This window comes from Podarcis pityusensis (assembly GCF_964106645.2).
Source record: "Podarcis pityusensis genome assembly, chromosome: 2".
Classification (NCBI taxonomy): domain Eukaryota; kingdom Metazoa; phylum Chordata; class Lepidosauria; order Squamata; family Lacertidae; genus Podarcis; species Podarcis pityusensis.
In genome coordinates, this window is record NC_138029.1 from 124714617 (window position 1) to 124738198 (window position 23582).

At 43.8% G+C, this 23582-nt stretch overlaps 2 protein-coding genes across 3 annotated transcripts in view; one reads left to right on the forward strand and one right to left on the reverse strand.

The window, feature by feature from the left end:
- Positions 1-3162, reverse strand: part of LOC308469935 (vomeronasal type-2 receptor 26-like) — an 18847-nt gene extending 15685 nt beyond the window's left edge. The window contains exon 1 of the mRNA XM_080993057.1: positions 2993-3162. The gene's annotated coding sequence lies outside the window, so the exon portion shown is untranslated. The remainder of the gene's footprint in view (positions 1-2992) is intronic.
- LOC308469375 (vomeronasal type-2 receptor 26-like) overlaps positions 1-15955 on the forward strand; it is a 22173-nt gene extending 6218 nt beyond the window's left edge. Inside the window, exons 1-6 of one of the 2 annotated variants that reach the window (XM_080991718.1) lie at positions 7158-8389; positions 9200-9491; positions 10070-10858; positions 11574-11804; positions 12536-12662; positions 14013-15955. In XM_080991718.1, coding sequence (XP_080847844.1) covers positions 8133-8389; positions 9200-9491; positions 10070-10858; positions 11574-11804; positions 12536-12662; positions 14013-14911 — 2595 coding nt within the window. In that variant the 5' untranslated portion in view covers positions 7158-8132 and the 3' untranslated portion in view covers positions 14912-15955. Of the gene's footprint in view, positions 1-7157; positions 8390-9199; positions 9492-10069; positions 10859-11573; positions 11805-12535; positions 12663-14012 lie in introns of those variants that run through there. The other variant, XM_080991719.1, reaches the window with a different exon arrangement.
- Positions 15956-23582: the final 7627 nt, after the last annotated feature.

A 23582-nucleotide genomic window follows, 5' to 3' on the forward strand; every position in this document is an offset into this window, starting at 1 on the left:
CTGTGGGATCTTGTAGATACCTGACATGCTTGCAATATGTGTGGAGGTGTCAGATTCAGCCCTTTCAAGAACAGCCAGTGGCATCTTCCATCTTCCACAGCTGTAGTTGGGAATGTTGATTTTCCCTCCAGAAAAGAGGTCTGTCAGGGCATCAGAAGTCGTTCTTGCCTCGAAAAAGGTATCATAGATGCTGTAGCCCAGGGTGATGTTAGCTAAGAGTCTGGGGTTATGACTGATCTCCTGAATGGCAGGTGGAAAAGAATAAACATGCCAGACTCCCCCATCAAACCAACTTGGGGGAGGGGACTGTGTCAGTTCAATTTTTTTTATTTATTAAATTTGTTGAACACATTTCATGCAAACATCACAGGGTGGTTCACAGCATAAAAACACAAAATGAGAATCCAAAATACATAATAGTTGCATTATTGTTGTTGTTGTTGTTATTCAGTTTTATCCATGAGAGAACCAGTTTTTCTTCCAACTCCGAGCAAGGGCAATGACTCAAACCAGAGACACTAATTCTATGAACTTCTAGAAAATAATTTCAAATTGAGAGTGTGAAACTCCCTGATTTTCATGCTATGGATCTTGACCACAGTATCCAGCCTTTCCCGATATTCTGAGAGAGGCAATGAGGGAATGAGTTATTTTTCTTTTTGACTGTTCTTATTGGGATTTTTAAAAAATTATTTTCATTACTTTTCCAAAGTATTACAAATCAGACCAAATTACTTTAATTGAATACAATTTCTTCTAATCAGGTGTCCTGCTCCTGTTTCAAACATATGTTTGAATTACATTTTGCTTACGAATGAAAATCTGCAACTCAAACATATCTCACAGTTTCTTCTACCTTTGAGAAAACAAGTTCTGCTTTGGGGAGCATGGCTGAATTTTAAAACTTAAATCGCAATGCAAAATGCATTGAAACGCTGCTTTTCACCAAATGAAAAGAAATATAGAAATATTTTAATAAATAAATGAAATAAATCACAGGTCCCCTCGCAGTGACATTCTGGTTTACAGCCCCAGAAAAGACCCATCCTAGTTTCAATCAATTTCATCTCCCAGTTTTAATAGCAAAGGTGGTGTTTGTTGCTTTTTTAAAACGTTATGCTCCTATCCAGAGTTCCCTGTTGTATTTGATCCCAATGAATGAGACACTCCCTCAGTCTGGAGACATAAGATAGGAGATATTTATTTATTAGGGGTACAATAAAATAGGGGCTGAACCAGCGACAACAAATCATGCAGTCTGCAAGATGAATTTCTAGGTAGGATAGATAGGTAGATAGTGCTGGGGCATGTGGATAAGAATGAAAAGGGGAAATGTAGTCTCAACTTCCTGGAAGTCAAATATGGATTGATGGGTTGGATGCTGAAAGCCTCCAAGCCAAGATGGGTGAACTGAAGTTCTTGGTCTTAGAGGACAACATGGATATACTGAGCACAAGGGAAATTGGGTGGAATGGAGAGAACCAGTGGGTCATGGTTATCTCTGGATATAAACCAGAAGGGCATTCCAGAGGTGGTATTACTCTGTATTTCAAAGAAAGCCTTGAGCCCAGGAAACTAGAAATATTGAAAGCATTGTACACCTTCACAGAATCTTTGTAGGTGGTGATATAGGCCCCCAAAAGTGATAAAAATGCTCAATGGGACCTTCAGATGATGAATGAATCAGTGTAGCATCAAAAAGGGGAGAGACGTTGTGATAACTGGTCACTTCAACTACCCTTACGTAGACTGGCTACATACAGTATGTTTTCCAGTCATGGCAAAGAGGTGACATTTCTAGACACCCCAAATGACTGTGTACTTGATGTTGGAACTGACAAGAAGGGCAGTGACCTTGGACTTAATATTGAGTAGTGCCCGAAACATTAGTGGTGAGTTCTGGCACCTCTTTTTCTAGAAAAATAGCACTGACTGTATGAATGTATTGCTACCTACTCTCCAATTCTCTTAAAAAAGGTAAAGGGACCCCTGAACATTAGGTCCAGTCGTGACCAACTCTGGGGTTGCGGCACTCATCTTGCTTTACTGGCTGAGGGAGCTGACATACAGCTTCCAGGTCATGTGGCCAGCATGACTAAGCCACTTCTGGCAAACCAGAGCAGCGCACGGAAACACTGTTTACCTTCCCACCAGAGCGGTACCTATTTATCTACTTTCACTTTGACGTGCTTTTGAACTGCTAGGTTGGCAGGAGCAGGGACCGAGCAACGGGAGCTCGCCCCGTCACGGGAATTCGAACCGCCGACCTTCTGAAGAATAGCCTGCTGGATCAGACCAATGACTCATTTATTCATATATCATTTTCTACCAGGTGCTTGAGGAAAACCAGGGAGGTGTCGGAACTGAGTCTTGATTACCTCCTGCTGAAAAAACATTCCTGAAGGCAGCATTACTTACTACTCAAATTGTGTTGAGGGAGTGCTGGTAAAGGTGAATGGATATTGACCTCCAATCATTTGTGAAGATACAATTCCACTAATGAGGTGGTCTCCTGTCTTGTAAAAATTCACAGCCAAATCTTGATCGCTGATCAGATTCAGTGGGCATTTAGTCCTTTGCTGCATCCCATAGGTTGCAAGAGGCAGCAGCAGAAGCAGTGGTGTCATTCCAGGTCTACTTGCTACACTTCCCTATTGATTGTTCCTCCTGACTTCATAGCCAGCTATTCAGAAGAAATCCCGTCTCTTGAAAGAATGATGTTTCAGGGACTTGACAAATATGAGGGTGGGGTGAGGGTGGGGTTACTGGATCAGGCTTCAGAGACAAAGGGGAAGGGAAGGATCATGGCTCAGTCGAAGAGCATCTGTTCTGCACCCAGAAGGTGTTTTATACACCAGACCTTTCAGGAACAGTGGGATAAACAACCCCCTGTTGCCCTTGATTGTGATGTTTAGCTTATTGGTCCCAAATGTAGTATTTAAGGTGGGGTTGGGGAGTAACTTGGACTCAGGAAAGAATAAAAATAGATTACTGTGATTCTGATGGTTGTAAAGGGAAGAAAGATCTCCCCTGAAACTACAGGAGCAGGTGCAGAGCAGGAAGTAAACATCTTTACTAAGTAGACTGACGTGGTTGAAGGAGAAAGGTGAGTTTGGCTGAACTTTATTGACATCACAATAGCCCTGAGATTGGATCAGGCCAAGGGCCCATGAAGTCAACAATCCTGTTCTTACAATGACCAAGCAGATGTCCCCAAATGAACCCTACAAGCAGAAGATGAGGGCAGAAGCACTTTCCCTACATGTTATTCCCCAAAGGCACCCTCTCTCCAACGGTGGAAAGGGAAGATATCAGTAAGGCCTAGGAGCCTTTGATAGCCCTTTCTGCTTCTGTAAATTTGTCTAAACACCTGCTTTTCTTTTAAGCACACTTAATTATAAGTAGACTCTCTTAGGAGTATACAAGAACAAAACAAAAATCAAAAATTCTTAATAAATTAATGCTTAAAATAAGCAGTTAAGCTATAAATAGGTTTAAAAACATATCTGCTTATATATATCTGAACAAGCTTCCCTGAATAAATATGGTTTTCCCAGGCACCAAAAAATAATAAAGGGATGATGTCAAAAGACAAGGAATGCCAAACGGCACCTTCTGGGAAATAATAGGTCTGGATTCTAGGGTTTTTAAACTCCTAACTAACTCACTCACTCACCCCCCACTCCTCACTATAAGCTGTGGTCAAGTCCAACTTCTGGTGGGGGATTTTCCCATATCCCAAGTGCTAGAAACCCCTTCATGGATCACTGTCTTGCCGTGGCGAAGGGGCTTGAATAACTCAGAGAAGCTATGAGCTATGCCGTGCAGGGCCACCCAAGATGGACAGGTCATAGTGGAGAGTTCTGACCAAACGTGATCCACCTGGAGCAGGAACCGGCAAGCCACTCCAGTATCCCTGCCAAGAAAACTCCATGGACAAAGACAACAGGCATATAAAAGTTATGACGTTGGAAGATGAGCCCTTAAGGTCGGAAGGCGTCCAACATGCTACTAAGGAAAAGCGGAGGACAAGTACAAGTAGATTCAGAGCTGATGAAGCGGCTGGGCCAAAGCCGAAAGGACGCTCAGTTGCGGATATGCCTGGAAGCGAAAGGAAAGTCCAATGCTGTAAAGAAAAATATTGCATAGGAACCTGGAATGTAAGAACCATGAACCTGGGTAAGTTGGATGTGGTCAAAAATGAGATGGCAAGAATAAATATTGACATCCTGGGCATCAGTGAACTAAAGTGGACGGGAATGGGCGAATTCAGTTCGGATGACCGTCATATCTACTACTGTGGGCAAGAATCCCGTAAAAGTAATGGAGTGGCCCTCATAGTCAACAAAAGAGTGGCGAAAGCTGTACTGGGATGCAATCTCAAAAATGATAGAATGATCTCGATACGGATCCAAGGCAGACCTTTTAACATCAAATTAATCCAAGTTTATGCACCAACCACTGGTGCTGAAGAAACTGAAATTGAGCAATTGTATGAAGACTTACAACACCTTATAGAAATGACACCAAAGAAGGATGTTCTTCTCATTATAGGGGATTGGAATGCTAAAGTAGGGAGTCAAGAGATAAAAGGAACAACTGGCAAGTTTGGCCTTGGAGTTCAAAACGAAGCAGAGCAAAGGCTAATAGAGTTCTGCCAAGAGAACAAGCTGGTCATCACAAACACTCTTTTCCAACAACACAAGAGGCGACTCTACACATGGACATCACCAGATGGGCAGCATCGAAATCAGATTGATTATATTCTCTGCAGCCAAAGATGGAGAAGCTCTATACAGTCAGCAAAAACAAGACCTGGAGCTGACTGTGGCTCAGATCATCAGCTTCTTATAGCAAAATTCAAGCTTAAACTGAAGAAAGTAGGAAAAACCACTGGGCCGGTAAGATACAATCTAAGTCAAATCCCTTATGAATACACAGTGGAAGTGAGGAACAGGTTTAAGGATTTAGATTTGGTGGACAGAGTGCCTGAAGAACTATGATGGAGGCTCGTAACATTATACAGGAGGCAGCAACTAAAACCATCCCAATGAAAAGGAAATGCATGAAAGCAAAGTGGCTGTCCAACGAGGCCTTACAAATAGCGGGGGGAGAGAAGGCAAGCAAAATGTGAGGGAGATAGTGAAAGATACAGGAAATTGAATGCAGATTTCCAAAAAATAGCAAGGAGAGACAAGAAGGCCTTCTTAAATGAGCAATGCAAAGAAATAGAGGAAAACAATAGAATGGGAAAAACCAGAAATCTGTTAAAGAACATTGGAGATATGAAAGGAACATTTCGTACAAAGATTACCATAATAAAAGGTAAAAGTGGAAAGGACCTAACAAAAGCAGAAGACATCAAGAAGAGGTGGCAAGAATACACAGAGGAACTATACCAGAAAGAAATGGATGTCTCGTATACCCCAGGTAGTGTGGTTGCTGACCTTGAGCCAGACATCCTGGAGAGTGAAGTCAAATGGGCCTTAGAAAGCACTGCAAGTAAACAAGGCCAGTGGAAGTGATGATATTCCAACTGAACTATTTAAAATTTTAAAAGATGATGCTGTTAAGGTGCTACACTCAATATGCCAGCAAATTTGGAAAACTCAGCAGTGGCCTGAGGATTGGAGAAGATCAGTCTACATCCCAATCCCCAAGAAGGGCAGTGTCAAAGAATGCTCTAACTACCGCACAATTGCACTCATTTCACACGCTAGCAAGGTTATGCTTAAAATTCTACAAGGCAGGCTTAAGCAGTATGTGGACCGAGAACTCCCAGAAGTGCAAGCTGGAATTTGAAGGGGCAGAGGAACCAGAGACCAAATTGCAAACATGTGCTGGATTATGGAGAAAGCTAGAGAGTTCCAGAAAGACATCTACTTCTGCTTCATTGACTATGCAAAAGCCTTTGACTATGTCGACCACAGCAAACTATGGCAAGTTCTTAAAGAAATGGGAGTGCCTGATCACCTCATCTGTCTCCTGAGAAATCTCTATGTGGGACAAGAAGCTACAGTTAGAACTGGATATGGAACAACTGATTGGTTCAAAATTGGGAAAGGAGTACGGCAAGGCTGTATATTGTCTCCCTGCTTATTTAACTTATATGCAGAATTCATCATGCGAAAGGCTGGGCTGGATGAATCCCAAGCCAGAATTAAGATTGCCGGAAGAAATATCAACAACCTCAGATATGCAGATGACACAACCTTGATAGCAGAAAGTGAGGAGGAATTAAAGAACCTTTTAATGAGGGTGAAAGAGGAGAGCGCAAAATATGGTCTGAAGCTCAACATCAAAAAAACGAAGATCATGGCCACTGGGCCCATCACCTCCTGGCAAATAGAAGGGGAAGAAATGGAGGCAGTGAGAGATTTTACTTTCTTGGGCTCCAAGATCACTGCAGATGGTGACAGCAGTCACGAAATTAAAAGACGCCTGCTCCTTGGGAGAAAGGCGATGGCAAACCTAGACAGCATCCTAAAAAGCAGAGACATCACCTTGCCAACAAAGGTCCATATAGTTAAAGCCATGGTTTTCCCAGTAGTGATGTATGGAAGTGAGAGCTGGACCATAAAGAAGGCTGATCGCCGAAGAATTGATGCTTTTGAATTCTGGTGCTGGAGGAGACTCTTGAGAGTCCCATGGACTGCAAGAAGATCAAACGTATCCATTCTTAAGGAAATCAGCCCTGAGTGCTCAGTGGAAGGAGAGATCATGAAGCTGAGGCTCCAATACTTTGGCCACCTCATGAGAAGAGAAGACTCCCTGGAGAAGACACTGATGTTGGGAAAGATGGAGGGCACAAGGAGAAGGGGACGACAGAGGACGAGATGGTTGGACAGTGTTCTCGAAGCCACAAACATGAGTCTGACTAAACTGCGGGAGGCAGTGGAAGACAGGAGTGCCTGGCGTGCTCTGGTCCATTGGGTCATGAAGAGTCGGACACGACTAAACGACTAAACAAAGTGCTAGAAATCAAATGCCATGTTTATTTTTTGTGTGTGTTCAGGTGGTCCTCCATATTCAGATCAGGCCTCATTATAATAACGTAGCACTTGGGAATGAAGATTCAGAAGTCCATCACTAGAGGCCAAGATAGAGAGGACTTGCACAGCTACCATGATTTCCCCCTTGGTGCTCAGGTAGGTGGGCACAAAGGACACCCAAACACTGCAGAAGACCAGCATGCTGAAGGTGATCAGCTTGGCTTCATTGAAGGCCCCAGGCAGCTTCCTGGCTAGGAAAGCCACCGTGAAGCAGATGGCAGCCAAGAAGCCCATGTAGCCAGGGGCAACATAAAACATGGCCACAAACCACTTGGAGGGTGTGTTTACAATAAAGTGATATATAAATCTTGTTAAAAATAAAAACAGAGGTTCAGACAAATTCATGGAGGTGGATATATTCCCCCTCCACAGTGGGAGGTAGGATTGTGCAGGTTTAGGGGAATCACATATCTGGAATTGCCACTGTCCTCATTTCCTGCTTGTTGGTTTCCCTTTGGGGCACCTGATTGGTCACTGTAAGAACTGGAAGCTGGAATTCATGGGCCCTTGGTCCTATCCAGTTTCAGAACTCTTCTGATGTCAATAAAAGTTAGCCAAACTCAGCTTTCTCCCTCCATGATCCACCTCAGGGTATTGAGTAAACATGTTTTTCCCCTACTCTGCACCTGCTCCCATAAAGTTCAGAGGAGATCTTTCTCCCTTAATAATTATCAGAACTAGAGTTATCTATGCTTATTCTTTCCAGAGTCCAAATGACTCCCTCACACCCCCTTTCAATGTTACCTATGGGAACAATAATGTAAATATCACAGTCAGGCTCAGAAGGATGTTATTTATTCCACTATGCCTGATGCATAAAATACCTCATGTGCCATAGAATATTTGGGGCCAAGATACAGTGCAGGTGAAGGAGTGAGATAAGTGTGCGTGAAGCTTACTCAGAATACAGGAAGCTGAGCTATGTAGCTCAGTACTATCTACTGAGTGAGAGCTCTCCAGATAGAGAACATTCCCAGCTCTACGTGCAGAGTTTAGTGGGATTGAACCTAGCATCAGAGCTGTATTTCTCAAGTCCTGTATTTCTCAAAAGAGTTTGGGGTTTCTTCATATTAGCTGGCTATGGAGTTGGGAGGAAGTCATAAGGGACGTGTAGCAGGCAGACCCAGGATGATAACTCTGCCTCTGCTTCTGCCTCTTGCCACCTACGGAGTGCAGCAGAAGGCCAAATGTCCACTGAATCTGATCAGGGATGAAAATTCTGTTATGAATTTCCACAGATCAGGAGACTACCTCATTAGTGGAGTCACACCTTTGAAATATATTAAAGATCTCTCTCCATTCACCTTTTCAAGCACCCCGTATAGCAAGCTTCAGTCGTAAGTAATAAGGCACTGACACTCTCCAATTCTCTTGATGTACCCAGGTCAGCCTCTATTTTCTCATGAAGCAATATATTTTCTATTTTTCCTGATGAATCGCTATCTCCTGTTTTTTGTTTGAAGACTGATGGAGCATTTCATTCTGTGGGATCACTTACAATTGGAAAATGTGGGTAGGATTACAGTGTTATACAAAAGCAACAAACACCCTCCTTGCTTTAAAATCTGTGATATGAAAGGGATGAAACTATCCTGGGCTGCTTTTCCCATGCTCCCACTAGAAATATGCAAACCATTATTTGGGAACCAATTTTTGTGCAATATACCATGCCTGGAGAGGTTCTCAGATACAGTGGCAGCTGCTAACCACTGGACCTGATGGGGTGGCCAAGGAGGTCATAGGAGCGTAGAATTGTAGAGTTATAAGGGACCCTGAGGACAATCTAGTCCAGACTTCCTCAAACTCACCCCTCCAGATGTTTTTGGCCTACAACTCCCATGATCCCTAGCTAGCAGGACCAGTGATCAGGGGTGATGGGAACTCTAGTTTCAAAACATCTGGAGGGCCGAGTTTGAGGAAGCCTGATCTAGTCCAACCCCCTGCAACACAGGAATCTCAACTAAAGCATCCAAGGCAGGTCACCAGGAAAAGGACTGATTCATGTTCTGTTTCACCCACCCCATCCTTCTCTCTTTCTAAGATACTTCTGGTGTCCTTTCATTTTTATTTCAATTAGTACAAAGAGAAGCAATTGACTTTCATTTTCAGTGAATTGAGGATGACTATGTGACGTGCTTTTTTTGCAGCCGGATGAATGGGAGGGACTGGTACATTCTTTCCTTCCTTCTTGCTGTTCAGGAGATCAATCATAACCCCATGCTCTTACCCAACATCACCCTGGGCTACAGTATTTATGATACTTATTTTGATGGAAGAACAACTTCTGATGCCCTGACAGACCTCCTTGCTGGTGGGAAAATCAACATTCCAAACTACAGCTGTGGAAGGCGGGGAAAACTGCTGGCATTTCTTGAAGGGGGTGAATCCGACATCTCCACATACATTGCAAGCATGCTGGGCACCTACAAGATCCCACAGGTAAGAACTGGGTTCATAACAAACACATCTGGCAACATTTGCTACCTCGTGAAAGAACAAATTATGCAACTGATTTTACTGCTTACTTTACATTCTACATCATTTTGAAACATTGCTTTTCAGGAAGTGAAGAGCCATATAGAAATATTTCAATAACTAAATTGATGCTAGTTCTTCTGCATGGAAAACGGATGCTCTTCGGCATGGCTCTTCGGCAATTTTGTTGTGTGGTGTGTTAAGCAGAATTGGTTTAATTGACACTGAAATGGGAATGGCTATGTGTATTGGTGAAAGGGTTTAACTGGAAGATGCCACTGATGCAAAATTAAGAGCAAAAGGGAACTTGGGAGTTCTAACTGAGTTGATAATTAACTGTTGTTATTCTCTGCTAGCTAACACGTGAGTGTTTAACCTTAGATCAGGTGATTAATATATAGAAATTCACCAGATTAGAAGGGTAGTGGCTGAGTTTTTGTTCCCAGACTCTTTGAGAGGGAGGAAGTCAATGAATCTTTCACACAGAAGTGTCCAATCTTCGTCCTGAAAAACAATGCATGAGTCTCTTTTCATTTCAACAGCTCAGCTACGGCTTAGTTCAGGATGATGTCCAATCCCCTTTTGTCTATCGCATGGTTCCAAAGCAAGAAACTCAGCATCTGGGGATGGTCCAACTCCTGCTGCATTTCAGGTGGACGTGGGTTGGTCTCTTTGCTCCAGACAATGACAATGGAGAAAAGTTCCTGAGTACCTTGACACCCCTGATGACCAGCAACGAAATCTGTGTTGCCTTCACAAAAAGAGTACTACTACAAACTTGGCTATGGTTACCCCATGAACAGCCTGCAGTGTGGAGACAAGTCAATGTATTTGTTTACTACACAGGCTCTCAATATGGACTTCATATAATCATTGAGGTACAATCCTTCCTTGAAAGGTTACAAACTGGGGGTAAAGTCTGGATAACCACAGCTCTACAGAACACAATCTTGTTCTATGATACCGAATCCTTCCGTTATGCCCATGGCTCTTTGTCCTTTATACTGAAGACCAAAAGAAGGACAAAAAAGGACTACTATAAGCCAATGTCTGGTACGAGTCTAAACATTTGGGCAGAAAATTTTGATTGTTCATATTCAAAGCATGCCTTGTCTGTGAGGGGTTGGACAAGGTGCAGGGAGAAGGAGAATCTGAAGATGCTGCCCCAGGAGGAGATTGAAAAAATTCAGTCCCAAGACAATTATGTCAATTACTACAGTGTCCAAGTCGTGGCTGAGGCCTTGAATGCTGCATATTCATCCAGCTCAAAATGGATGTTGACGGTGGGTGCTGGAAACAAGTTGGAACTTGAAAGGCTACAGCCATGGCAAGTACGTCTTTTGCCTTCTGCAAACTTCCATTCATTATCACAGCTCCAGAATCATCAAGATATGAGCCTAGGAAGCTCATTATATTGTGTCAGACCAATGATCCACCTAGTTTAACATATTCCACACTGACTAGCAGCAAAGATAGAGGAAGCTGCCTTACAGTGAGTCAGACACAGCAGTGGTACATTTTATTTCCACAAACTTATAAGCCACCCTCCATCACATAACAATATGACCCCAGGGAAGTTTCCCTAAAAATGCATATTAAAAATGAATATTAAAATAATCCAACAGCACTGTGTTTGTTGTGAGAGAGGTTTGTGGAGAAAGATGTTGGGGAATTATCTGATATATTTCACTCCCTTTTTCAAAGCTGCATTCCACAGGGCGGGCACAACTACCGAGAAGGCCCTCTGCCTGGTTCCCTGTAACCTCACTTCTCACAAGGAGAGAACTGTCGGAAGGCCCTCAGAGCTGGATCTCAGTGTCCAGGCTGGACGATGGGGGTGTAGACACCTTTCAGGTATTCAGGGCCAAAGCTGTTCAGGGCTTAGAAGGTCAGCACCAAAAATTGGTCTTGTGCTCAGAAATGTACTGGGAGTCACTGTAGGTTTTATTCAGAGGAGATCAGGATGCAGTGTAAGCAGGGCTGAATTATCCAACATGGTTTTGGTTTCATGTTCTCTCAATGTTGGAGTTTCCTTTGTCATTATAGCTTCATCCTTACTTGAAAGAAGTCCGGTTCTCTTCTAATACTTCAGCTGGTGGACAGAACTTGGATGAGACTGGAGCATTGGCCATTGGATTTGATATCGTGAATTGGGTGATGTTTCCTAATAATTCTCGTGCTAGAGTGAAGATCGGGAGCATAGAGAGACAAACTTCCCCAGATCTAAAGTTCACCATAAACCCGGAAGCAATTGCATGGTCCAAGCCTTTTAACAAAGTAGGAAAATTATGTGTCATTTTATTACCTGTGACATGTGCTAAGCTCTAGATACCTCCCTGGAGCTAAGTCCCATTGAGCTTAATGGAGCTCCATGGGTATGCATCAATAAGATTTCGCGGTGGGATAGGCGTCTTTCCAAAGAGGTGCCCTCCAGAATTTTTGCATCTGCCCTAGCCAGCATTGGCTGAAGGCATCTGAAGGGCATCAGATTGTGTGAGGCTGACGTATAGTAAGGGCTTCCTCATCTATTTGGTCAATCAACAGGGCAGCATGAAAACAGTTAACCTCAGAGTGGCAGAAATCAGCCAGCCAGCCATTCCTTATTTCAAAACTCTGTAATCCAGTAGCAGATGTGATGGCAACAGCTTGAGGACTTGTTTTATTGCTGCTGTTCTTTTTAAGGTGGTTTATTTCATGCTCCTCTTTGTTGTTACCTGTTATCCTAGCACTGTAGATTAGTTACTTAAGTTCTTGTTCTTTGTATTTTTCATGCTGCCTTTTATAGAAAAGCGAGATTATCAGTGTTAAAATAAAAGAGAAGAAACGCCACAAGAGTTTCTCTGCCATGCTGGTCTGCAAAAACCAAAGGAAAATGTAACTGCCCCCAAATAGGGATTTGAAGTAAATATATCTTCTCTGATATCCTTCCAAAATTCTATTATCTGTGTCCAAAGGCACAAATACACCTATCACTTTCTCCTTAGTGCTCAATTTCTCTTTATGCCTAGATGGTGCCTCGTTCAAGATGCACAGAAAGTTGTCTCCCTGGATATTCCAGAAAAGTTCAGGAAGGGAAGCCACCCTGCTGCTATGATTGCGCTCCCTGCTCAAAAGGGACAATCTCCACTCAGGAAGGTAGGAGAAGATCTCGGAGAAAATGGCCTTTGATGGGAGGATGGGGGTAATTTCCGAGCCAGGCTGAACATAATGTTTGTATGGAATGTCATTCCCAGAGAGGGCTCAGCTGTTGTTAGTCTGCAATGTCCTCCCAGCACCAGAAAATTTTATTTGCCCACTAGCTCACACGTGAACAATAAATCTGGATTTAATGGTAGCTGCTCTGCAGAACTCTGGTTTATGATTTTTATACAGTCATACCTCATGTTACGTCCGCTTCATGTTAAGTTCTTTCAGGTTACGTCCCGCGGCAACCCGGAAGTACCGGAAAGGGTTACTTCCGGATTTCACCGCTCGTGCGTGCACAGAAGCGCAGAATGACATTAGGAGACAAGAAGTTGCCTTTATATCTAGTCAGCTCATTAAGCCAGGAAGCCTACTATTGTCTAATCCAGGGGTCCAGAATTTTTTTCCCCTGACCTTTCCACTAGATCTTAATTTCCCAAGCGAAAATTAGCAGCTGGGAGCTGCTGACAACTTGTCAATCACCTAATGCAGTAGTGATTTCAGCTGATTTCACCCTTCAGAAGGGGCTGAACACTGCTCCAAAAACCTCTGGTGTTTCAGGGTCCAAAAAGCAGCACAGCTGTATTTACCAGGAACTCTCTAACAGCCCCACACTAGTATTTGAACCTGTGGTTTTGGAAGGTTGAAATAAGTCCGCTCACCCGTCTTGGTGCAGCAGCGTTGCAGGACGGCAGAGGCTTCACTGGAGTCCCAACAAGAGAACTTGAACTTTGGTGCCCTTCCTGATAGGCGGTGAGGGCATAAGCCCCCGCTGCCTATCAGGAACCGGATCCTAGCCTGCACCCTGCTTTGGCAAATGGGGATGCAGGCTGGGACTTGGGCAGTGCCAGGGGGCTTCCTTCGGATCCACAATAACACCACTGAAAAAGAGAAGTGGTTTCTATGGAATGGAAACCACTTCTGCCTCCTTGATCATTGCAATATATAAGCTGATGGGTGGATGATAGTGTACCTTACTTAAGGTGCCAATTGTTCTTTCGAAGCCTCACTTTTACTCATGTGACAACTACAGAAATTGTGGCAACCTTCATAGAGACAGCTCTGAAGTATCTCACAAAGGGTGTGTTTCCAGCCACACTGCACAATATCATTTTGGGGGACTAAGTCAGTGGACTGAGACTTATCAAGCAGTGAATGTTTGCTTCTCTCCTTTCCAACACAACAGTGTTCTTTCCTGATCTCTCCCATAGACCCACCTTTCCCCACAACTGAAACAGCATTCAGACCATTGTAGGCCTGTGACTGATGTTAGGAGGCTGAAGTGTGTTTTCCTCTATGCAGATGCTGATGAATGCACCAAATGTCCAGAAGATCAGCATCCAAATGAGGACCGAGACCAATGTGTCCCCAAAGTAATAACCTTCCTGTCCTATGAAGAATGTTTGGGGAGCCTCCTGGCTTCCCTTGCCCTCTTCTTATCCTTAGCCACATGTTTTGTGTTAGGAATCTTCATTAAATACAAGGAAACACCAATAGTCAAAGCCAACAATCAGGACCTCTCCTACATTCTCCTCATGTCTCTACTGCTCTCCTTTTTGTCCTCCTTCCTCTTCATTGGGAAGCCAAGGAACGTGACCTGCCTTCTCCAACAGACAACCTTCAGCATCATCTTCTCAGTTGCTGTCTCTTCTATCTTGGCAAAAACCATCACTGTGGTTCTGGCTTTCCTGGCAACTAAGCCAGGAAACAGGGTGAGGAGATGGCTAGGGAAGTGTTTGGCCAACTCCATTGTCATTTCCAGTTCCAGTGTCCAAGTTATCATATGCAGCACCTGGCTGGGGATCTCTCACCCTTTTCCAGAATCTGAGATGCACTCGCAGCCTGGAAAGATTATCTTGCAATGCAATGAAGGGTCTGTGGCCATGTTTTACACTGTCCTTGGCTACATGGGCTTCCTGGCTGCCATCTGCTTCACAGTGGCTTTCCTGGCCAGGAAGCTGCCTGGGGCCTTCAATGAAGCCAAGCTGATCACCTTCAGCATGCTGGTCTTCTGCAGTGTTTGGGTGTCCTTTGTGCCCACCTACCTGAGCACCAAGGGGAAGTACATGGTAGCCGTGCAGGTCCTCTCTATCTTGGCCTCCAGTGCTGGACTTCTGGGCTGCATCTTCATTCCCAAATGCTACATTATTATACTGAGGCCTGATCTGAACATGAAGGAGCACCTGACAATAAAAAATTAAATGTGACATTTGATCAAAGCTTGTTGTGGGGATCTTTAAGAAGAAATCTGGATCCTGGACACATTTGTGATGGGAAAGAGACAGAAAAAGATCTACTGGTAGATATCTGGACGATTTGCAGTAGACCTCAAAGAGTTTCTGACTCCCAGTTCTTCAGCAATGGCAACTGTGGAGACCAGGGGACCCTGTTATTTCTTTAAATCATTCCTGTACCAGGCTCTTGTATCTTGAGTTAAACTGCTCATTACTCATAGATGAATTTCAGAAGCTGCTTAAGATGTTGCAAACATAGCTGGCTAAGTATAAAATGAATATAGCTAAATTAGGAGAAAGGTAACATGAAAACTGCTACATCATGGAGATAGGTAAAAGGTATGACGGGAATCTACAAAGTTGACACACATTTACCAAACAATAAAATAAACATTTTAGGCAAATGAGTCTTGAGGATATAAAGGGCTTCCTCCTGGGATTCTGGCGGCTCATCTGAGTTGGGTTTCCCCTCAATAAGAGGCCAGAACTGATCTAGCCTATCTCAGATACTGGCATTTTTTGTTTAATTTTTTTTTATTAAATATTCTACTGAGTCACAAAAGTATATACTGTCGCATCAGTGCCAGAGGAGAAAAAAACACGTAGCAGAATTTCCAAAAAATAGACCAGAGGCAATTGTACTTCATCCAGCAGAGCTTTACTGGTACTGAAGGCAAATGGGCATAAATGGTCACAAATCCAATACAATCAGGCGCAGTCCATAAAAATCCAGTTGAAGCACTTACAATAAAACTTACAAAACTTATACTAAGTCTAAACCTTAACACCACAGCATACAGAAACAGAACACTAGAACAAAGAGACAGAAAACAGAAAGTGAGTGAGAACCCAGGCTGCTCCTGGTCTTACTATTATAGTCAGCATGACCTTACAGAACAGATAACAGAACCAGTTTAAACAGCTGCACTCAGCTTCCCAGAGAAATAACCCAATCATGCACCTTCTTCCTGCTTCTCTCACATAGAAATAAACCTTTTTTCACACAGAGAAGCTTCTTGAACCTTCTTAAACTAATCAGAACAGTAAAGATCTCTACACATCAGATTAATAATAATAATAATAATAATAATAATAATAATAATTTATACCCCACCCATCTGTCTGGGTTTCCCCAGCCGCTCTGGGTGGCTTTCAACAGAACATTATAAACAGAATAAAACTTCAAACATTGAAAACTTCCCTAAACAGGGCTGCCTTCAGATGTCTTCGAAATGTCAGATAGTTGTTTATTTCCTTGACATCTGATGGGAGGGTGTTCCATAGGGTGGGCGCCACTACCAAGAAGGCCCTCTGCCTGGTTCCCTGGAACCTCACTTCTCACAGTGAGGGAACCAGCAGAAGGCCCTCGGCGCTGGATCTCAGTGTCCAGGTTGAACGATGGAGGTGGAGATGCTCCTTCAGGTATACTGGACCGAGGCCGTTTAGAGCTTTAAAGGTCAGCACCAACACTTTGAATTGTGCTCGGAAACGTACTACAAAATGCAAACTGATACATGGGCTGCAGTGGGTTTCGTTTGTGTGTGTGAGGGCAAGGGATTGTTGGGTCAAGTCAGCTGTAATAATCTCAGCGCAGGAAACACCTGCCATTCTCGGATACGAAGTGCTCAGTCTCAGTTTCCGTTTCCCAGACAACACAAAGGCCAGTGATATCCGGTCCTTCCCCCCTTCCCCTTACATAGCATTTTCACCCTCTCCTCCCTCCTGCTGGTGGCTGCCACTCTCATTCTCAGAGTCAGCCTCACTCTCAGAGACATCGGCCATATTGATTCATATGCTGTCAACCCTGAAGACAATAGAAGTTCAGTCTTATGAACTGCAGAGCAACCAGGACAGAACAGCCAAAATTTGTCTGAGTTTAGAAACTGAAGTCTAAAGTACGAGACTGGCTCCATTATTACCAAATAATGGAGATTTATAAACAGGATAGGAAAATTGGCTTCCAGGTGGAGAAATCAAAATTAGAAACAGAACTGTTAGAACCCAATACTAAGAACTTATCAAGAATGTATAACTTGTTGCTGAAATGGAATACACAAGATGAAATAGTTAAATCAGCTATGATTAAGTGGGCACAAGACATTGGTCATAATATTATGTTTGCTGACTGGGAACAGTTGTGGACCACCGGTATAAAATTTACGGCATGTAATGCCTTAAGAGAGAATATTATGAAAATGATTTACAGGTGGTACATGACCCCAGTCAAGCTAGCGAAAATCTACCATTTGCCTGATAATAAGTGTTGGAAATGTAAAGAAACTGAAGGCACCTTTTATCACCTTTGGTGGACGTGCCCGAAGATTAAGGCTTTCTGGGAAATGATATATAATGAAATGAAAAAGGTACTTAAATGTACTTTTCCCAAGAAACCAGAAGCCTTCCTTTTGGGTATGGCCGGCCAACTGGTGTTAAAGAAGGACAGGACTTTTTTCATGTATGCTACTACAGCAGCAATAATTCCTATCGCAAAGTATTGGAAGACGCAGGATCTACCCACTCTGGAAGAATGGCAGACGAAGGTGATAGACTATATGGGACTGGCAGAGATGACTGGCAGAATCCGAGACCAGGGGAAAGAGACGGCGGAAGAAGATTGGAAGAAATTTAAAATCTATCTTAAGAAATATTGTAAAATTAATGAATGCTAAAATGTTAAGGTTTAAGAAAAAAGAGGATTACAGCGGTAAAAGATTAAGTAAAAGAAAAGGATAAGGGAAAATTTGATTAAACCAAGGGGTAGGATTTGCTGAAACAAAGTTGAAATTGGGATGCAGAAAGGGGAGGTATGGGGAAGTCGGTGAAGTAAGGCTAAAGAAAAAAAAGGATTTGAAATTATACATGTTTGTTTATGTGTTTGTTTGTTTGTATTGTGTATTGTTTGTGTTTATAAAAATTGTGAAAAATCAATAAAATTTTATAAAAAAAAAAAAAAAAACAAAATTTGTCTGAGTTTTGCGCAGGAAGGGTTTTTCCACACATACGAAAGAGGAATGACTGTGTGGTGATTGCTGCTATTGGAAGAGGATTGGCCCTTGTTAATACAAAATTACTAACATTTCTGTAACAGTCCTAGGCAGCGAATGTTGTCAATAAGAGAAGGCTGCACAGATTAGAAAGTGCGCCCTGCTGAAGTGGATTTTCCTCTCTAGGAAGCGGAGCTCATTGACCCAGAGGGAGGGGGTGTGGCAGGAGATCCGCTTCTCCCTCCTTGCAAAACAGAAATTCCCTTCTTAGCCAGCAAGCTCTATATTCCCGTGTATTTATGGAGAAATTCATGGGTTCAATTCCCGCAGAGGCAGCGAAAGACGACCCCCCCCCCCCATTTCTAAACAGCCTCTTCCTGGGAAGGGGTTTAGACCAGTAACTTAAGACAACACTAAAGGGTGGTCCAGTGTCATTACAATGTGTACCTTTTGTAAAAAGAGGGAGCTGATGGAGAAAGTTAGGCTTTGTTATGGGGGGTGTAGCTCAGTGGTAGAGCAGTTGCTTTGCATGCAGAATGTCTCGGATTCCCACTTTCACGTTTGGTGGGGGTGTACCATGGTCCATGACTTCTGGGGAAGAGCTTTTTATCTGACCTCCAAAATCTCAACCATCTATCTGTCCTAATTCAGCACTTGCCTTATCATAACTAGATTTCACCCCAAATTCTGCGCTTCAGTCTAAAGAATTAATTTCCTTTCTGTTCACAGCAGCTGGACCACAGTTATTGCGAAATGATGGGAAAATTTATAAAATATTAACCGCGTTACATAATTTATAAAATATTAACAATGTAGGATTGTTTAAGGATTACTTTCCAGTCTTTCTACGTTTTCATTGTTCCTTTGCTGCAATTATAAAAATGGGCTTTATGCTGTTCTTATAGCAGGGAATTGGACTAGAAGACACTTGGAGTCCCTTTCAACTCTACAGTTCTAAGTTTTCACAGCCAGTCGTGCTTCCTAAACACCACTGCCGTGCTCCTCTTTTCACAATTTTCCATTCCCAGTTCTCTCTGCAAAGGCAAAATATCAATGGACTCTCAGCACATGCTCACTCACAATGAGCACTCCAGAGTCAAATTCTACCCATCCCTAACAGTACATTATCTCTTTCATTATACTTACTATAATGAGACATTTTCATTGGTTTAATACATATAGGTATAACTTGTTGGGAAAAAGCACCAAGGCAAAAGCCAGCTCCAGATGGCTGGAATGCAAAACAGTGCAGATGTACTGTTGGGGAAAAGGTGGAGCCTATTCTCTGTACTGAGCACCGGATGTTAGCTCAGTGTGTCATATGACCTGTGCTGGAAGTACAGGGGAGGAGTGTGTGACTCTTCTGATGGAGTCTGAAGGGAACAGTCACATTTCTATGTACTGTTGAGTGACAGGAATAAAACATGTAGAAAGGACTCCTGTCTGTCTTTCTTCCCCTCCCTGGGGGAGTGCAGGGAGGGAGAGAAGGAGGAGGGTGTGTCCTGCTCACGTTTGAGGAGGATCGCCGGGTTTGTTTACCTAGCCTGCCGGGAGTCGCAGACGGACGGTAAACAACAGTATCTCGCTCAATTGCCTCGGGGGAGGCCAGGTACCTCTGCCTGTGAGCTGAAGAAGATACTGACATATGGCAGCCTTCGGATGGTTGCGATTCATCGGACATCTGCATGAGAGGCTGGTGGATTGTCCTCCTCTGCTCCAAGGAGGAAGAGAAAAGCGTCTGAGAAATGCCAGAGGCTCAACAGACAGCTGGTGGAAAGAAGAGGTGTTTTCCAAGCAACGGAGTTCAAGGTATGCTGCATTTCGGGCTAAAAGTGTGAACGCAGTTCGATTAATTCACTGGTTCACGGGGAGCTGCGTTTTGGAAAAATACAGCTCCGGGAGAAGAGGCCTGCATTCCACAAATTTTTGTGGTTAAGATAAGATGTCCTATTGAAATGCATTGTTGCTAGGTAACGGAAAGTTGGAAAGTTACTGGCAAAGGGGCTGGACTGTGATTATGAAGCTTGAGAAAAGCGAAACAAAATCAGAGAATGTTTTGGCTACAAGTTCACGTGCCCTTGGAAGGGACTTTCAATAGCAGCCTGAGTTTAGCTGCCAGGTGCAAAAAGCGTAAACAACTTGCAGTTTTGCCTGCGTGAGAAAGAAAAAAACAACTGTTGGATTTTACAGTTTGTTTGACAGTGTGAGAGAGGCTTGGCTTCAAGATGGATGCCAAAAAGGGGGGGAGACTTGCCTAACTCATCTCCCCTGACCAGAGACAGTTATTCATCAGGGTCTGGATGGATAACTACCCCAGAAGGGGTGAGCCAAGATGATGCTGGCCAAGTTCCTAAGAGCTCAACGAAAGCTGAGGAGAGCTTTGACCCCAGAGGGGAGAGTGCAGGAACTGTGGCTGTTGGAACTGTTGGTGTTCCTGAACAAGGTGCAATGGGTGTTGCTGACAGGGGGAGGGAAGAACAGAGTTCTAATTCCCCCACTGCTGAATCTACTGGGAAGCATGGAGTAGCATTGAGTGCTGTCCGATGCTACAATTGTGGACAGACTGGGCATCTACAGCGAAACTGTAAGAAGCCGCGCCAGTCAAGAGGAGCAAAGAGCAGCTCTGAGGCGTCAGGCAAAAGCCGTTCCAAGTGCCAGGTGAAACCTGCAAAGGCTATGATGGCGAAAGGAACCACGCCAGATGTTGGGAACTCGTTCATAATTGACACGGGCGCCACGGTTCATATGTGCCCGCACAGAGGACTGTTTTCGACGTTGAGGAAGCAAAGCTTCACTGTGAAACAGGCCAACGGTCAAGAGTTGGAAGCGACCGGAATTGGGACTGTGTATCTTGAGAGTCTGAACTTGACTATAAGTGATGTTTACCTGGTTCCAGAACTGAGATTTAATCTGCTGGGCGTGTCGCGGATTGCAAAGAAAGGACTGAAACTGTCCTATGATGCTAAAAGCTGCAAGATCTACAAAGATGGAGAACTGTTTCTTACTGCCAAAGAGAAAGATGGACTGTATTTGTTGACTTTTGATCAAAGTGATTACATGAAATGTAATTCTGATGTTTCTAACGAAATCTCTCTTGCAGGTGTGAGCACCAGGAAGGTGACGAAGAAGGTTGACAGAGCTTTTCAGCGGGTGTATGCTGATGTGATTGGTCCTCTAGAACCATCTAGAGGCAGTGCAAAGTATTACCTTTTGTGTGTGGATTGTTTCACTAATTATTCTTGGGTTTATATGATGGAGAAACCGCAAGAAACTTTAGAAAAGTTTCAGGAGTTTTGTGACAAGGTTAAAAATATGCATGATGCTAACATTGATTGTCTTTTCACAGATGACAAACAAGTTTTTCTGTTACAGAAGTTTCAGAAGTTCCTGGATGGAAAAGGGATAGACCACAAAGTTGCAGTTTCGCAAGAAGCGTGGAACAGGGGGGTCTGTGTGAGAGTGAACAAAGAATTGCAAAAGGGGATGAATGCGCAATTGCTGAGTTCACATTTGCCACATGAATATTGGGCCGAATCGCTAGCGTCCTATCTTCATGTGTGGTTGAGAAAGGTCTCAACAGAGTTGGGATGTTCTCCTTTTGAGAAGCTGTTCAATAGAAAACCTTCTGTTGCCTATTTTAAGGTTTTCGGGTCTCATGTGAGAACAGAAGCTCCAGGTGGAGTAAAGAATGCCAGAGGCATTTTTGTGGGTTATGAAAAAGGTCTCTACAGAGTAATTTTGTCTGAATCTGGTCAGGTGATTCTCAAAAAGTTCCTAGAGAGTGCTCCAGAGCAAGAGCGGGTTGTAGAACACACATTTCCCACAGGAAACGATTCAGATGATGATGATGATTTTTCTGATGTCACAGATTACAGTGGTACTGATGATGATGACAGTGAGAGCTCAGAGAGTTCAGTTGTAACAGTCATTGAGAGGAAATCTCACACAATGGATAGACCTTCACAGGTGAAGGAAGAACCACTGATTGCTACTGGTTCTCAACAGAGTCCAAAGGTTGAACCAGTGAGCACAGAGGATCAGAACCTCAAACGCAGGTCTGGGAGAGTCACAAAGGGTGTACCATCAAAGAGGTACTCAAAAGAGTTTGCTAACTTAGCTGTTGCATGTGTTGCTATTGTTAACAACTCAAAGCAGGTTGAAGCAGTGTCTAAGTCAGAGACAAAGACACAACAGAGGGTAGCAAGCCAAGGTAATGCAGAAGCACTCATTCCTTGGAAGCCAGACAACCAGAGAGGTACACTGGTGAAACCAGTGGTGGGAAGTTCCAAGGGTGGAACTGAAACAACAGGGGACTGTTATATGTATAACAACTGTTTGTTCTCTTCTCTGGATCATGTTTTGCCAATTGATGCTTTTGGGGGAGGATGTTGGGGAAAAGCACCAAGGCAAAAGCCAGCTCCAGATGGCTGGAATGCAAAACAGTGCAGATGTACTGTTGGGGAAAAGGTGGAGCCTATTCTCTGTACTGAGCACCGGATGTTAGCTCAGTGTGTCATATGACCTGTGCTGGAAGTACAGGGGAGGAGTGTGTGACTCTTCTGATGGAGTCTGAAGGGAACAGTCACATTTCTATGTACTGTTGAGTGACAGGAATAAAACATGTAGAAAGGACTCCTGTCTGTCTTTCTTCCCCTCCCTGGGGGAGTGCAGGGAGGGAGAGAAGGAGGAGGGTGTGTCCTGCTCACGTTTGAGGAGGATCACCGGGTTTGTTTACCTAGCCTGCCGGGAGTCGCAGACGGACGGTAAACAACAGTATCTCGCTCAATTGCCTCGGGGGAGGCCAGGTACCTCTGCCTGTGAGCTGAAGAAGATACTGACATAACTTTCCACACCAGAACATCAAATACACTCCATAAATTTACAATTTCCCTATATGAGTTTGCTGATATGAGGGACAAAGTAAACTCTGCAGGGAAAACTTGGCACACTCCATACATCTAAATGGGTTCTCCCCTGTGAGAGTCTGTATTAGACTAGGTGTGGTTGTCTAGCAAGGATTTGCCGAGTAAGGGGCAGAGTGGTAAGCAGGATCCTCAGAGGGTGGGGATATATGAAGTGGTAGAGCAAATTAACCCTGTGTCGTTCAAGTTTCAACTACCTACATCCATGAAGATACACCCTGTCTTTCATTTGTCCTTGTTGTCTCCCGTGACGCCTTTGCACCAGTATCAACCGCCAGAAGAGTTGCCACCCCCTCCTATAATGGTAGAGGGGGAACCTGAATATGAGGTGCTGCAACTGCTGGACTTTCGCTGGAGCGGGAGAAGATTGCAGTATCTAGTGTCTTGGAAGGGGTACGGGGATGAGGAAAATTCATGGGAGGACTCTGGGAACGTACAAGCCCTTAGGTTGCAGGTGGAGTTTCACCACTGGTACACCAACAAACCCAAACCAAGAGTATGAGGTGCGGGGAGAAGATGAAGAGAGTGAGGCAGATCGGGGATTGGAAGTACAGGAAAACCTATAAGGGGGAGGTTACTGGGAAGAGAGTGAGGATGAATGGTGGGGAGGCTTTGGCAGCGCCCCTCACAAGGAGGGGGAGCAGGGAGAGGACCTGGGGGGGGGTGTCATGAATGAGCCAGTGAGCAGGGAAGGTTTGCAGACAGCTCCCAGTGAAGGAAGTAGCCAGGAAG